Source organism: Podarcis erhardii (assembly GCF_964252035.2).
Source record: "Podarcis erhardii genome assembly, chromosome: 2".
Classification (NCBI taxonomy): domain Eukaryota; kingdom Metazoa; phylum Chordata; class Lepidosauria; order Squamata; family Lacertidae; genus Podarcis; species Podarcis erhardii.
Genome location: NC_138498.1, coordinates 126,004,904 through 126,020,571, shown reverse-complemented (window position 1 = coordinate 126,020,571; position 15,668 = coordinate 126,004,904). Strand labels below are relative to the sequence as shown.

The window sequence follows — 15,668 nt, the reverse complement described above, 5'->3', positions numbered from 1 at the left end:
AGACAACCCCTCTTCAAACAGCATTTGTATGGGTGGAGAATCTAGGTCCCACTCCAGCCGGTGTATCAACATCGCAAAATGGGACCAGTAGTCTCTAACTGATAGGTTCCCCTGCTTGCACCCCATCAGTTCCCGTCTGGTCACACTCTGTTCCACTTGGCTGTAATACATCGTGTCCAAAGCCTGAAAGAACTTCCAAAGGTCCTTCAAGGCAGCATTCTGCGTAGCCATTAGGGGCCTGACCCATTCACGCACCCCATCCTGCAGATGCCCCATGATGTATGCCACCCTCTCCCCGTCATCAGCAAAGTCATCATGCTGCAGTTCCAAAGCGTACTCTATTTCCGTTCGGAATGCGTTATAGTCCTGGGGCTTCCCCCCAAACTTGTGTACCAGTCCTGGCACCTTCCTTGCCACGGGGGTGGGTCTGACCTGTGCATCCTGAGCTCGCCTTTCATCCAGCCGCGCCGTCAGTAGAGCCACACGCTGTTCCAAATCTCGGTTCCTCTTGGAGACCCCTCTCCGAATCCTCCATCTCCCTACCTTCTCTACTGGTGTTGCGCTGAATTCCTTCCCCTCTGCTGGTCCCCTCTCCTGCATCGCTCGGGAGCCTTGCCTCCACCTCTCGCTCCGATGTCAGTTCCCTGACAATTAATTAAGGGTTAGGAAAGGCTGATGATGCATTACCATTATTTAACATTATTTCATCTGTCTTTCCTAAAAATTTGGAACATATGGAGGACAGGAAAGAATGTACGAGACGTCAAAATAAGAGCAGGTGCTAATTGATGTGTGCAATATTCCTTTGTTCTCTTCCTAGGTTTCCTTTCCCCCCGCTCCTCCCTGTTGAAAGAAGACAATGGAGAAGGCAGTCAAAATTATGGAGGGCCATGTCCAATGGGAATAACGAAGAAACCATATAAATTCATGGAATGTGAAAAGAGAGAGGAGAAACAATTTGAAAGTATGGAGTGTGGGAAGAGTTTCACTGACAGTGGAACACTTGGAAAACATCAACGGACTCACACAGGAGAGAAAGCATTTAAATGCACGGAGTGTGGAAAAAGCTTTGCTAGGAGTTCAAGCCTTCGTATACATAAACACACTCACATGGGGGAGAAACCATATAAATGTAAGGAGTGTGGAAAGAGCTTCAGTCAGAGTGGAAGCCTTAGAATCCATCAACGGATTCACACAGGGGAGAAACCATTTAAATGTATGGAGTGTGGAAAGAGCTTCAGTCAGATTGGAAACCTTAGAAACCATCAACGAACCCACACAGGGGACAAACCATATAAATGTATGGAGTGTGGAAAGAGCTTCAGCGATAGTGGAACATTTAGAACACATCAACAGACACACACGGGCGAGAAACCATTCAAATGCATGGAATGTGGAAAGAGCTTCAGTCGGAGGGGAAGCCTTAGAATCCATCAACGGATTCACACAGGGGAGAAACCATTTAAATGTTTGGAGTGTGGAAAGAGTTTCAGTACGAATAGAAGACTGAATATTCATCATAAAACTCACACTGGGGAAGAACCGTTTAAATGTATGCTGTGTGATAAGAGCTTCACTGAGAGTAGAACACTTAGAATCCATCATCGAATTCACACAGGGGAAAAACCATATAAATGTATGGAGTGTGGAAAGAGCTTCACCGATAGTGGAACATTTAGAAAACATCAATGGACTCACACAGGGGAGAAACCATTTGAATGTATGGAATGTGGAAAGAGCTTTTTTGATGGTACAGCACTTAGAATCCATCAACGGACTCACACAGGGGAAAAACCATTTGAATGTATGGAATGTGGAAAGAGCTTCACTTCTAATGGAGCAATAAGAAGACATCAACGGACTCACACAGGGGAAAAACCATTTGAATGTATGGAATGTGGAAAGAGCTTCACTTCTAGTGGAGCAGTAAAAAGACATCAATGGACTCACTCAAGGGAAAAACCATTAAAATGCATGGAATGTGGAAAGAGTTTTATTGAGAGTAGAGAACTGAGAACCCATTATCAAACTCACACTGGCGAGAAACCATTTAAATGCACCGAGTGCGGAAAGAGCTTCAATCGCAGTGGAACACTTAGAAAACATCAATGGACTCACACAGGGGAGAAACCATTTAAATGCATGGAATGTGGAAAGAGCTTTACTGATGGTACAGCACTTAGTATCCATCATCAAACTCACACAGGGGAAAAACCATTTGAATGTATGGTATGTGGAAAAAGCTTCACTTGTAGTGGAACACTTAGAATCCATCAACGGACTCACACAGGGGAAAAACCATTTGAATGTATGGAATGTGGAAAGAGCTTCAGTCAGAGTGGACAGCTTAGAATTCATCAATGGAGTCACACAGGGGAGAAACCATTTAAATGTATGGAATGTGGAAAGAGCTTCAGTCAGAGTGGACACCTTAAAATTCATCAACGGAGTCACACAGGAGAGAAACCATTTAAATGCATGGAGTGTGGAAAGAGCTTCAGTCAGAGTGGACACCTTAAAATTCATCAACGGAGTCACACAGGAGAGAAACCGTTTAAATGCATGGAGTGTGGAAAGAGCTTCAATAGAAGTGGACACCTTAGCAAACACCATCGAACTCACAGAGCGAAAACAACTTACTTAAATGGAGTGTAGATAGCGCTTCAGTCCTGATGTTCTTACAAAACATCAATGGACTCACAAGGAGGAGAAGCTTTAAGAGTTGAAACCCAACAATCTACCAACAAACTGAAAAAGCAGAAATGATTTGAATGGAAGGAGTGTGGGAAGTTCTTCTATTACTTTATATGTATATAATTTTATATGCAATTTATTTTTATATGGAATTTATTTACAAATTGCTACCTACTTTCCAGATACACATTTATTTCATACTTGACTTCATGGTCTCCCCATAGAATTTTAAATTGCTGCATATTTCAGATATTTACACCTTACCTTTTCCACAGCATATCAACATCACCTACCATTAAAAACCACTAAGTCTCTTTATCATGGCCCATTCTTTCTTCATGGACAGCACTTAAAAATTCAGCCGCTATTAAAGTAATTTGATCTTCGCTGTCCGCCAGCAGGTCCTGAACAGGTGGTTGTGTAAACACCTGTCTATTAAATTTTAGGGCCTCAAATAATTGTCTTCTGGCATAACTGCCAAAATCACAGGAAAAGAATATATGCTCTAAAGTATCGGGTTCCTGTTTTCTGCATTTGCAGAGACGCTCTAATTCTGGAATAGCTAAGTATCTTCCTCTCACTACCACCGAGGGAAACATGTTAAATCTGGCCAACATAAACAGGCCATCTTTGTTTCTTCCCTATGTACATAAAAAAATTCCCTTCCAGGAATTCTCAACTAAAGGGAATTGAATTCTTCTTGAGCGTATCAGCCAGAAACTTATAGCTGGTTCTTTTCTTCAGCAATTTTGAGCATTGTAATCAGTTTTTCTGGTAGTGTGTTTGGCGTTCTTGATCTTGAGTTTCATAAAATCAATCAAACTCCTGGTAGTTTATTTGCTTTTGCATAAGCTGATTTCACTCTGAAAGCAAGAATCTCCATCAAGTCGGTTTTTTCTTTCTTTCTCCTCTTGTTTCTCCTTCTCTACTTTGGTTGAGGGTGTCTTCCTCGTCTGGCCCATAGTCAAGTTCTTGTTAACACCCAACATTTTTATAGCTTTCCACTTTTGGCAGAGTGCTCCGATGTTCCAGTAACCCCAGAGCCTTATGGGGGGGCCTATACCCACACTCTCTCTCCCACCCCCATGGCACCTGTAGTAAAGTTAGTACTTTGCTCAAGCGGAGAGTGAGGCCTTGTGGGAAACCAGCAAGAATTATGGGAACTAGGTCCTGTTGCTTTAACCCATAGACCCGTTGGCTCCAAGGGCCTGAAAGGTTTACTATGGGAGAGGAATTCTCTGGGTAATGTCAAGGGTTGACACCTGTGAGGGAAAAACAAAACAAATTCCTTCCAGTAGCACCTTAAAGACCAACTAAGTCAGTTCTTGGTATGAGCTTTCGTGTGCATGCACACTTCTTCAGATACCTGTGAGGGAAGTTATGTATATCCAGCCGGTGATGTTATCTCCCTGTTAATTGCCCAAAGGAGGTGCATCTGCATAAGCTCTAAGAAAGGGAGGAAACATCTTTGACCTAGGCTCTGGAGTCTTAATTGGCCCAGCTGTCAGAAGTTAAAATTATTAGCCCACAAGCTGGTCATTGGAGAATTCAAATGTAACCAAGAGTGGTGATTGGGCCTGGGGGATCGGATTCCACGTGCAAATTAGGGATAGAAGATCTTGAGAATGGCTGGGAAGGTGCGCTCTGCAGTCCGCAAAATCGCCCGGCTGCTGCTGATGTTCCACCTAAGCAGCCGTTCTTTTGTGATGAAGATTTTCTAAGACCTCTGAATGCGGATCTCTGAAGGACTCTGAACTATCCTATCTTTGCCTTAGAGTGTAGAAGTGAGTATTAGCTAGCTATATTTTGCAACGTTTTTATTTTCTCTTTACTTGTAATCTAACAAAAGATGAGCCTGCTTTTTAGCATGTTCTTTATGTTTTAAAATAAATTTTAAGCAAGAAACTTTCTCTTGTATTGTGTGTGCCTATCCGGGGGAATAGCTAAATCCAACGTCTAGCTTCTTGGTTGCGCCTTACTAAAGAATTTCTGCCTGCAAGCTTGTGGAAGCAACTTGTAGTTTGGGGTTAACCGGTATCAAAGAAGCACGGCCGTCTCCCTTGAGCTGTGGCTTAAGGTAACCCTGGGACAAGGGAGTGGTGCCAGCCTTACCAGTTCTGTTTCGTCCTGTTTCTGAAAAGGTCAAAGGGTCTGCCAGCCTTGCTCCAGAAACCTGGTCTGGCCGGAGAGCAAAGACAGGTGAGGGAGGGGCTAATGGTTGGGGACCAGTTGACCACAGGACCTGATCTGCTGCGGAGGGTGCATGGCAGGCGACTGAACTCCGATGCGACAACCTGGAAGTCCCAGAGCGGTGCATCAGTTAGAATGGGATGCTTAAGAAACCTCTACGGATTCTCAAAGGGAAGAGGAAAACCTTTAGATGTATGGAGTGTTTGACGTATTTCTCTCCGAGTTCACTTTCCTTCCCATCAATGAACTCAGATAATGGGAAATCAGTCTTAAATGCATGGAGTGCATGTGAAGTTCTGGTATTTGTATATAAAGTTGTATAGACAGGTCTTTAAAGAAATGAAGGTCATGTCTCACAAGTAGAATAGCAGATATAATATAATGTTAGATAGGGAGGGGGAGAATCTGGGGTGCTGGGGTGAGTGATGCTGGGCTGAGAGCCAGCTGATTTTTGGGCCTTGGTGGAAGGAGTTGGAAATGTTGGTGTTTGAGTTGTGGTGGTAGTTTGGGAGCAGGGTTGGTGGGATTAGTATTATAGGAACAGCATCATAACTCCCATTGATGGAACAACAAAGACACAAAAAGACGAAAAGCATCTTATACATAGACTGAAAGGGCTTAAGGTCAGTGAGAAAGAGGAGGATTGTTTTGAGAAGATACTGAATTATTTGGGTAGGTTTGAACAATTTGGGGCAATTAAAATGTTAAAAGTTAAATAAACCTTGGGGAGGGAGGAGTGTTAAGGTATATAGAATTGTACATATGGTTGAGCTGAATATGTTATTATTGAATATGTATATTATTGAATATTGTATACCCAATGTATTTATTATTATTAATAATAAAAGACACAAAAAGAGTAGAAGCATCTTATACGTACTGCTAATATCCAAAACCTCATATATTGTTATTATAATAATCTTATTAGTTTTTTATTAATAATAATCCAATATAAGCCACATTAATACAATACCAATTCATAATACAATTAAAAAAGCCAATTATTCTATTCCAAATTAAGCATTTTTGGATTACTTCCCATGTTGTGGTCTTGGGGAGATGCTGTTGTTGTTCCTTCTCCTGCTTCCATTCTTTTTTAATTCAAATAGTTCAGTTCCAATGTTGTTCCTTAATCTTCGCAGCCACTGACGTAGCCACTTGGTTCGTATTTAGCTATTCCATATCTTTCAATTTTCCAGAGGGGTTTATATCTTGTAACTTTCTGTGTGGAATATCTTTTAAGGTTGGTCTTTCCCTTCCTGTTGTAATCTATTATTTCCGGTATTCCCCACCCCAACCCCACTCTGAGAACTTGATTCTTGCTGTGCAATCGACTCGGCCATCTTTCATTGGCATTTTGCCTTTTCCCAGTAGTGATGTATGGAAGTGAGAGGTGGACCGTAAAGAAGGCTGATTGCTGAAGAATTGATGCTTTTGAATTATGGTGCTGGAGGAAACTCCAGCACCATAATTGGACAGTGTTCTCGAAGCTACCAGCATGAGTTTGACTAAACTGCGGGAGGCAGTGGAAGATAGAAGTGCCTGGTGTGCTCTGGTCCAGGGGGTCACGAAGAGGCGGACACGACTAAACCACAACAACAAGGGCTGACTTCCAGCTTTCCATTACTAATTACCATCCATTAATAATTATATTCCATTAGGAATTATTTTTCTTTCTTGAGTGAAGGATTGCCACATCATAAAACAATGTAGTGCATGTATAGAGAGAGAACAAAGGCTGTTGGGATTTCATGTTCCCCAGTGCTGATTTTATGTTTGATATATTTCACACGCCTGTCTGAGTGGAGCATGAGAAAGGAAGACTGTCTTATCTCCCTTCCGGTGTGAGACTGTGAAACTTCTGTCACTTTTATGTCATTCTGTTTTGTTCTTGGAGCTGATGAGAACGGATGCCATTATGCATATGTATTATGTAAATAAATATTATGTAAATAAATAGTAGTTTAGAACGACGATGCTTCTTTCTTTTGCTGAGTTAAGCCAGAAGGCTAGTGTGCATCAATCAAGATGGTTTATGTCGCTGGAGCGCCCTGGAGAAGAAGGGGATGCCTTTTCCAGAGCTATGCTCACCAGAGGACGCTTGGAGATCCGGGGAGGCTGGGCTGCAGGTAGCCCAGAGCGTTTTCCCACAAAGGCTTCCCTTCACCCACCTTCCAATCCGGTTACGACAATAGTCCTCTCCAGATCGAGACCCTTGCACTCAGTGGCTGATTCAATCAGCAGGTTATCTTGTCTCCTTCTTCCAGAGCATGTCTGTTTTTTAAGTCCAAATTCATATCTATCTTAAAAAACAGAGGAACCGCCGCTCATGGTGACTACGTTGGAGAGTTACCGATAAGTGCAGCGCCATGCACTCAGCGTCCCCTGCCCCGCATCTTAGAGGGAAGCGACAGGTATTGGACGATCTGCGAGTGAGAGCTCACCCCCTCGACCCGGGGGGGGGGGGCTTCCAAAGAGAATTACTCTCCAATCCTCCTTAATTATCTGCATGTCCACTATCATGGGATCTGCTGTTTGCCATGGCAGCTCCAGACTGGAAGTGCTATTGTTTATATTTTACAAATAAATTGTGTCACAACACCTCCTCGTTCTTAGCTATGTGAAGAGGGAAGTGTTCATATAAAACATTATCTCGGGGGGGGGGGGGGGAGATCTGTTTAGCGGCATAACCAGGAAGGACTGGCCTCCTAGCTGCGAATCTTGCATGAAGGGGGAAGGTGGCAGAGCAGAGAGTGGGCAGTGCCAGAGAGACCTCGATGCAGTGGGGAGGTGGCCTAAGTGTGTGTTAAATGCTTCACTGGAAGCTCCTCTCACATTATCCCCTAGATAACACACCTAGGGGAGAAACCCTGTGGATGTCTATAGTGTGCGTTTGGCAGGTCCCAGACTTAAGGGTCAACTTTCTACAAATCCACACGCTGCCTGGAGGCAGGAGCCACCTCTGAGCATTGAGGCAGCTTCCTTTGAAGGTCATAGGGGCACGTGGACCTGGCGTGGCCAGTTTTCAGGGCTCTTTCCAGGAACGGCTGAACCCATGGTTCACAGGGGGTGGGGAAGGGAGGGAGAGGCCCAAGGTCTCTGCCTCCTCCACACACCCCAGGGGTTTGGCCTGTATCTGGACTGCACCACTTCAGCCTGCAAGGAAGACCCTCTGTTCTGGGACACATGGATTCCACCACGTGGGGAAGCAGAGCAAGTCAGGGGGGAGGAGATGTCCAGCCAGGACCCTCCTCCCTTGGGAGAAGGAGTGCACTGGGGAGTGGTCCATCCTGCCAGCTGCCTCCCCTGCAGTCTGAGGCGGGACAGATCCTGCCCAGCCATAGAGCCACCACTCGGGAGGACCAGGACCGAGAATTTGGGTGCAACTTGCGCTATTGATGCTCCCCTGAGATTTCCTGTAACAGGAATAGCAGCTCCGCTGGGGGACGTCCTTGCAGAACAGAATGAGTAACAGAATGAACTTCAACAGGGACAAAGGTCAGGCTCTGCACTTAGGCAGGGAGACCCACCTGCGCAAATAGAGGATGGGGGACACCTGGCTGACTAGCAGTACACGTGAGGAGCACCCAGGGGTCTCGGTGGACCACTAGCTTAACCTGAGTCCACAGGGTGATGCAGCAACAAAGAAAGAGAACTCTGTTCTAGGCTGTAGGGTAGGACTCGAACCCATGGCCTCAAGCTGCAAGAAAGGCGATTCTGACTAAACCTTTGCCAGCAAGAGCTGTTTGGCAGGGGAAGAGACTCCCAGGAGAGGGGGCGATGCTCTGGCTTTGTCTTCCAAGGGGGGAGGAAGGGGGGAGCCCTGGCGGGAGAGCTCTTTGCTACGAATGGGGAAAACCTTTGCATTTCAGTCTTGCCTTTGAACCAAAGCTGTCCTGCGAGCAGCTCACACAAAATCAGCGGATATATATATATATATACATATAATGGCAAGGGATAACCCCATTTAGGGGGGTCCTAAGTTACTGCTCCGAGTCCCCAAAGGGCGCAGCAACTCCGCTCTACTTTGCGGGGCTGTTGTAACGGGGACCCCCTGCGCCCCGGCCCTGCCCCCCCCGTCGGGAAATGGGGGTGAGACTGACCGGACCCCCCTCTCCCGGCAAGGGATTAAAAGGGGGGCATGTCCCCTTCCAGCCCCGGAGGGCTTTTTCCCAGGTAGGGGGGTCTCCTTCCTGCCCCGGAGGGCTTTTTCCCAGGTGGGGGGGGGTCTCCTTCCCTGCCCCGGAGGGCTTTTTCCCAGGTGGGGGGGCATGTCCCCTTCCTGCCCCGGAGGGCTTTTTCCCAGGTGGGGGGGGGCTCCTTCCTGCCCCGGAGGGCTTTTTCCCAGGTGGGGGGGGTCTCCTTCCTGCCCCGGAGGGCTTTTTCCCAGGTGGGGGGGGTCTCCTTCCTGCCCCGGAGGGCTTTTTCCCAGGTGGGGGGGGGCTCCTTCCTGCCCCGGAGGGCTTTTTCCCAGGTGGGGGGGTCTCCTTCCTGCCCCGGAGGGCTTTTTCCCAGGTGGGGGGGGTCTCCTTCCTGCCCCGGAGGGCTTTTTCCCAGGTGGGGCGGGGTCTCCTTCCCTGCCGCCTCCGGGGATCGAACCCGGGACTTTCTCAGGAGAGAATCCGGAAAACGGAGCTGGTTTGGAAGGAGGAGAATTTGTGTCTTCGGGGAGGGAGGGGCCACTCATTCCTGCCCCCCCCCCGGCCAGTGAGCTCCGCTTCCTAGAGAGGCAGGGGGGAGGGGGCCAAGGGGGGAGGGGAGGGGCCTGATCCACCTTCCCGGAAGAGGAGCAGCTCTGCGGAGGAGGAGGAGGGAAAAGAGGTGCGAAATATATCTATATCATCGTGGGTGGGGGGAGAAGGAGGCGCTTTTCCTCCCCCGGAATCTGCAAACAGGGCAGCTGGGAAGGGGGGGCAGGATTTGGGGCGGGGGGTGAAAGGAAAGTGGGGGATTCCTCCTCCTCCCCCTCCCTTCTGGGGATCCGGCGAGCGGGGGAGGGGCTGGTTTAGGAGAAAGGAGCCCCTCCCCCCGAAGGGGCGCCTCCTTGGAGACCCCCAGCCCTTTGTCTTGCGGGGAAGGAAATGGGAATAGCAAAGCGAGCAAGGGAGGGGGGAGAAGAGATGCTCAGCTGCCCCCCCCCCGGGAAGGAAATGGGAACCCCCCCCCCAGGGCTGGGACCTGAACCCAGGCCCCAGTTCTGGCTTCCCCCTGGCAGGAATCCTTGGGGCGCCGCGATCCTAGGCTAGGTGGGTCCCCTTTGCGGGGATAAGGGTTAATGGGGGCGAGAGAGGCCTGGATGGAGGACCCCCCCCCCGTCTCCCTCCTGGGATGGGGAGAGATTTGGCAGGGAGGCTGAGCCGGCCAGGGGGGGCTCTGGGGAAAGGGGACCCTGTGGGGGAGCGGAGGGAGGAAGGGAAGCATCCCTGGGGAGGGATCGAAGCCATCTTGGAGAAAGAGAGAGGGACTGGGGGGCCGCCTGCCTTGACTTCTCCCTCCCGCCCAGGAATCTGCCAGGACTAGACCAGGGAGAGATCCCTGAGCAGGGGCCCCGATCCAGCCACCCTCTCCTCCCCTGAAGCTCAGTCCTTGCCCTGCCTCAGGTCCCAGATCAGGAGCTGCAGGGGGCGCTGGGGGCTGTTAGAGCGAGTCCAACCATGGGGGGAAAAAGGAAGCCCCCTTTATTATCCCCCCCCCTTTGAGGCTTCTCTCTGGGCAACTCCAGTCTCCCCCACATGCCTGTGTTTCTGTGCAGAAGCATCTAAAGGGCTCCCCCCCCCCCCGAGACACCTGGGCCCAACTCCTTCTCACCTGGTTTCCATTATTCCCACTATATCAGTTCACTTAACTCTGTGGGTTTAAGGGATGGGGAAGATTGTTATGGAAATGGGTGGGTTCCCGTGTTCCCCCCTCAAGAGCCTGCCTCCTCCTCCTCCTCCTCCTCCTCCTTCTTCTTCTTCTTCTTCTTCTTCTTCTTCTTCTTCTTCTTCTTCTTCTTCTTCTTCCGTGTTCCCCCCTCAAGAGCCTGCCTCCTCCTCCTCCTCCTCCTCCTCCTCCTCCTTCTTCTTCTTCTTCTTCTTCTTCTTCTTCCGTGTTCCCCCCTCAAGAGCCTGCCTCCTCCTCCTCCTCCTCCTCCTCCTTCTTCTTCTTCTTCTTCTTCTTCTTCTTCTTCCGTGTTCCCCCCTCAAGAGCCTGCCTCCTCCTCCTCCTCCTCCTCCTCCTCCTTCTTCTTCTTCTTCTTCTTCTTCTTCTTCTTCCGTGTTCCCCCCTCAAGAGCCTGCCTCCTCCTCCTCCTCCTCCTCCTTCTTCTTCTTCTTCTTCTTCTTCTTCTTCTTCTTCTTCTTCTTCTTCCGTGTTCCCCCCTCAAGAGCCTGCCTCCTCCTCCTCTCCTCCTCCTCCTCCTTCTTCTTCTTCTTCTTCTTCTTCCAGTGGTACCTCAGGTTACACACGCTTCAGGTTACAGACTCCGCTCACCCAGGATGAGAACAGACATTGTGGTCCAGCGGCGCGGCAGCAGCAGGAGGCCCCATTATGTTAAGAACACTTTCTTAACCACCGGAACGAATTGAGTACTTAACCCGAGGTACCACTGTAATGCAGTTTCAGTTATTCTTATTGTTATTTATTTATTGAATCTATTAGTTGCTTTCTCTTGCCCAGGGCAACCCAAAGTGACTTACAACCAGTTGTTGTTGTTGTTGTTGTTGTTGTTGTTGTTATGTTCCACGGTGACGCTCCAAGGCCTTCTTTGTCGTGTTTCCTGTATTTTGGGGGAAGAGAAAAGGCTGTTCTCAGGGCCTGCTCCACCATGAGGGAAACTGAGGCAGCCCCCTCAGGCAGGAGATGCAGGGAGGGGCAAAGAGGGGACGGAGCTGAGTCCCATTTGGCCAGCCCTGATTTAACCCTCTATCCTCTCATCCAGTGGAAAGTGTTGTCCCATTGCCAGTGTCCCAGACACAATGCAGCAGCCTTGGGAAGTCAATGGTGCAGGATGATTTGGGAATGTGTGCAGTTGGTGGGACTTCATCAGGAAGATGTTGGAGATCACGGAGGAAGGAGGAAACAAAATGCAGATATACAGAATTTTCAGAGGAGGGGGGAAGAAGGGGAAAGTTTGTCCCACCAGATAAGACTCCCATCCTCCCTGGCCATGGGCCATCCTTGCTTGGGCAGGTGGTACTTTGAGTCCAACCACATCTGGAGGACCAGAGATGCCTCAACTCAGCACAGAAGGTTCCTCTAGGGCTCAGTGTTACTTGGGAGTTGGTGGAACTGGATCTTAAGGGTTCTTGAGACATTTCCAAGGGATTGTGATCCAGACCCTAACACTATAAAGCCAAGGTGTCCCCACTGAGCAGTTTATCAACCCTGCTGGCCGTTGGGGAAGACCTTCTGAAGGAAATGGTTTGCCCCCAAAGTTGCTTCCTTCCTTTCTCCGCTGCTGCTGCCCACACTAAAGGAATGTCTGGATGAAATCCCAGGGATGTCTGGCTCCTATTACAAAGAGATCCAGTTGATATTATAGAAAAAAGTGTGGCTAAGATTCTGAGTCACAATCGTGGCTGAGAAATACAGCCAGGGTATATGAAACTGATTTGAAGATTGGTTTCTTCTTTACACTTCATTATTCTTATTCTTATTCTTATTCTTATTATATTACATTCAGGTGGACACACCACTGGTTTCATCATCTTTCTATTCTTTCCCACAATCAGTGTTATTCACCTTTAATACCTTTTTCACTGTAACACATATTTTTATCTTGTGATCTTCAAATGAAGAGAGGTATAACAATTTAATAAATAATTCCCAGTTGGAGCAGAGCTAGAATATCCAGAAGCCCTTGGCCACCCATAACAAAGGAGGAAGAACAGTGAGAGAGGCCTGGACAGGGAATCTCCACTAAGATAAGCCAGTGTCAGGAGGCGGGTGCGAGACCCGGTGGCATATAATTATTATAAATCATAATTGGGGTGGGTGTCTCAATCTGGCCTTCCCAGCAGTCAGGCTCCAGCTGCTTTCCTTCTGCATCTCCAGCTCTCTCCATTCCATAATGCAAGGCTGAGAGATGGAGGTCCAACCCCAAGAACATTCTCCAACTGAGCGCTCCTTCAACCGACCACAAGCACCAAGCCTTGTCACTAGACTTATATATGGGTTTCCCAAAATGGTCAGTCTGGACCTCCTGAGGCCAAAGGGACTGTGCAGGTGATTAATAAAGATCTAGAGGTTGAAGGGGACAAAATGTGGCCCAAGGGGTGGAGGATTATAGTGCAGCAGATGAAGAACTTCATGATGAATTTAGGATCCTAATTAATATTGGCCAGGTTCATGGAACATAGAGCAGCTCCCGTTCCCGTGAGAAACCACTTTTTATAAAACGTAAACCCCACAGTTCAACCGTATTCTAAGATAATGCTGCTTCATTAATGCTTAATTAAGGGTTAGGAAAGGCTGATGATGCATTACCATTATTTAACATTATTTCATCTGTCTTTCCTTAAAAATTGGAACATATGGAGGACAGGAAAGAATGTACGGGACGTCAAAATAAGAGCAGGTGCTAATTGATGTGTGTAATATTCCTTTGTTCTCTTCCTAGGTTTCCTCCCCCCCGCCCGCTCCTCCCTGTTGAAAGAAGACAATGGAGAAGGCATTCAAAATTCTGGAGGGCCATGTCCAATGGGAATAACGAAGAAACCATATAAATTCATGGAATGTGAAAAGAGAGAGGAGAAACAATTTGAAAGTATGGAGTGTGGGAAGTGTTTCACTGACAGTGGAACACTTGGAAAACATCAACGGACTCACACAGGAGAGAAACCATTTAAATGCATGGAGTGTGGAAAAAGCTTTGGTTGGAGTTCAAACCTTCGTATACATAAACACATTCACACGGGGGAGAAACCATATAAATGTAAGGAGTGTGGAAAGAGCTTCAGTCAGATTGGACACCTTAGAAACCATCAACGAACCCACACAGGGGAAAAACCTTATAAATGTATGGAGTGTGGAAAGAGCTTCACTGATAGTGGAACATTTAGAAAACATCAACAGACACACACAGGCGAGAAACCATTCAAATGCATGGAATGTGTAAAGAGCTTCAGTCAGAGTGGATACCTTAGAATTCATCAACGGATTCACACAGGGGAGAAACCATTTAAATGTTTGGAGTGTGGAAAGAGCTTCAGTTCAAATAGAGGACTGAATATTCATCATAAAACTCACACTGGGGAAAAACCATTTAAATGTATGCTGTGTGATAAGAGCTTCACTGAGAGTAGAAAACTTAGAATCCATCATCGAACACACACAGGGGAAAAACCATATAAATGTATGGATTGTGGAAAGACATTCAGTCACAGTGAAACACTGAGAAAACATAAATGGACTCACACAGGGGACAAACCATTTAAATGCATGGAATGTGGAAAGAGCTTTATTGATGGTACAGCACTTAGTATCCATCATCAAACTCACACAGGGGAAAAACCATTTGAATGTATGGAGTGTGGAAAAAGCTTCACTTGTAGTGGATACCTTAGAATCCATCAATGGACTCACACAGGGGAAAAACCATTTAATTGCATGGATTGCGGTAAGAACTTCCCTGATCGTGGAACACTTAGACTCCATCAACGGACTCACACAGGGGAAAAACCATTTGAATGTAAGGAGTGTGGAAAGAGCTTTACTTCTAATAGAGCAGTAAGAAGACATCAATGGACTCACTCAGGGGAAAAACCATTAAAATGCATGGAATGTGGAAAGAGTTTTATTGAGAGTAGAGACCTGAGAAGCCATTATCGAACTCACACTGGGGAGAAACCATTTAAATGCACCGAGTGCGGAAAGAGCTTCAATCGCAGTGGAACACTGAGAAAACATCAACGGACTCACACAGGGGAGAAACCATTTAAATGCATGGAATGTGGAAAGAGCTTTATTGATGGTACAGCACTTAGTATCCACCATCAAACTCACACAGGGGAGAAACCATTTAAATGTAAGGAGTGTGGAAAGGGCTTCACCAATGCTGGAAATGTTAGAAGACATCAACGGACTCACACGGGAGAAACCATTTAAATGTATGGAGAGTTGAAAGCGTTTCTTTCAGAGTGGAACCCTAATTTCACACACAGGAAACTTAGACGACTTCAACAGACTCACTCGGGGACAAGCAAATAAATGTATGGAGTGTGGGAGGAGCGTCAATAGAAGTGGAAACCTTAGCAAACATCAGCGAACTCAAAAAGGGAAAACCACTTACGTATATGGAGCGTACATAGAGCTTCAGTCCTGATGTTCTTAGAAACCATCAATGGACTCGCAAGGAGGAAAAGCTTTAAGAGTTGAAACCCTACAATCCACAAACTGAAAAATCTAAAATGGTTTGAATGGAAGGAGTGTGGTGCTGGGATGGATGCTGGGATGTTTTTGCCTCTACGCATGGGTCTGGGAATGTTCTGATCAGTTCACATTGAGTTCAGTACCCTGACCTGTTCTTAACGCATTGTTGACCACATCTACGGAACGCGATTGTTATGTTCTTTCATGTCATGCAAAATCAATTATTAGTAATAGTTTAAGTCTTGATACTCAATCACTAGTTAATAGTTTAATAAGGAGGTTTCATGCCTGTCCAATTCTGTGTTCCCTTTCCCACCCTTTAATCTATTGATGATTAATACCTATATTCAACCCTTGCATTGTATTCATGTTAACCAATCAGCAACAAGCACATATGTAATGCTGTAATATTCAATAAAAGGGACTCTCCGAGA

At 47.0% G+C, this 15,668-nt stretch overlaps 2 protein-coding genes and 1 long non-coding RNA gene across 8 annotated transcripts in view; all 3 read left to right on the top strand.

Moving 5' to 3' along the window:
• LOC309334669 (uncharacterized protein) overlaps nt 1-2,962 on the top strand; it is a 96,579-nt gene extending 93,617 nt beyond the window's left edge. For all 6 annotated transcript variants that reach the window (XM_081849188.1, XM_081849193.1, XM_081849192.1 and 3 more), the window contains one exon: nt 821-2,962. In XM_081849188.1, coding sequence (XP_081705314.1) covers nt 821-2,655 — 1,835 coding nt within the window. In that variant the 3' untranslated portion in view covers nt 2,656-2,962. The remainder of the gene's footprint in view (nt 1-820) is intronic.
• The window catches only part of LOC309334734 (uncharacterized protein), an 81,139-nt gene extending 65,471 nt beyond the window's left edge, over nt 1-15,668 (top strand). Inside the window, exon 2 of the mRNA XM_081849346.1 lies at nt 13,484-15,668. Within this exon, the coding sequence (XP_081705472.1) occupies nt 13,564-14,970 (1,407 nt within the window). The 5' untranslated portion in view covers nt 13,484-13,563 and the 3' untranslated portion in view covers nt 14,971-15,668. The remainder of the gene's footprint in view (nt 1-13,483) is intronic.
• LOC309334757 lies at nt 9,409-13,477 on the top strand. Its single transcript, XR_014153251.1, has 3 exons — nt 9,409-9,705; nt 11,311-11,464; nt 12,695-13,477. It is a non-coding gene; the product is annotated as an uncharacterized lncRNA (long non-coding RNA).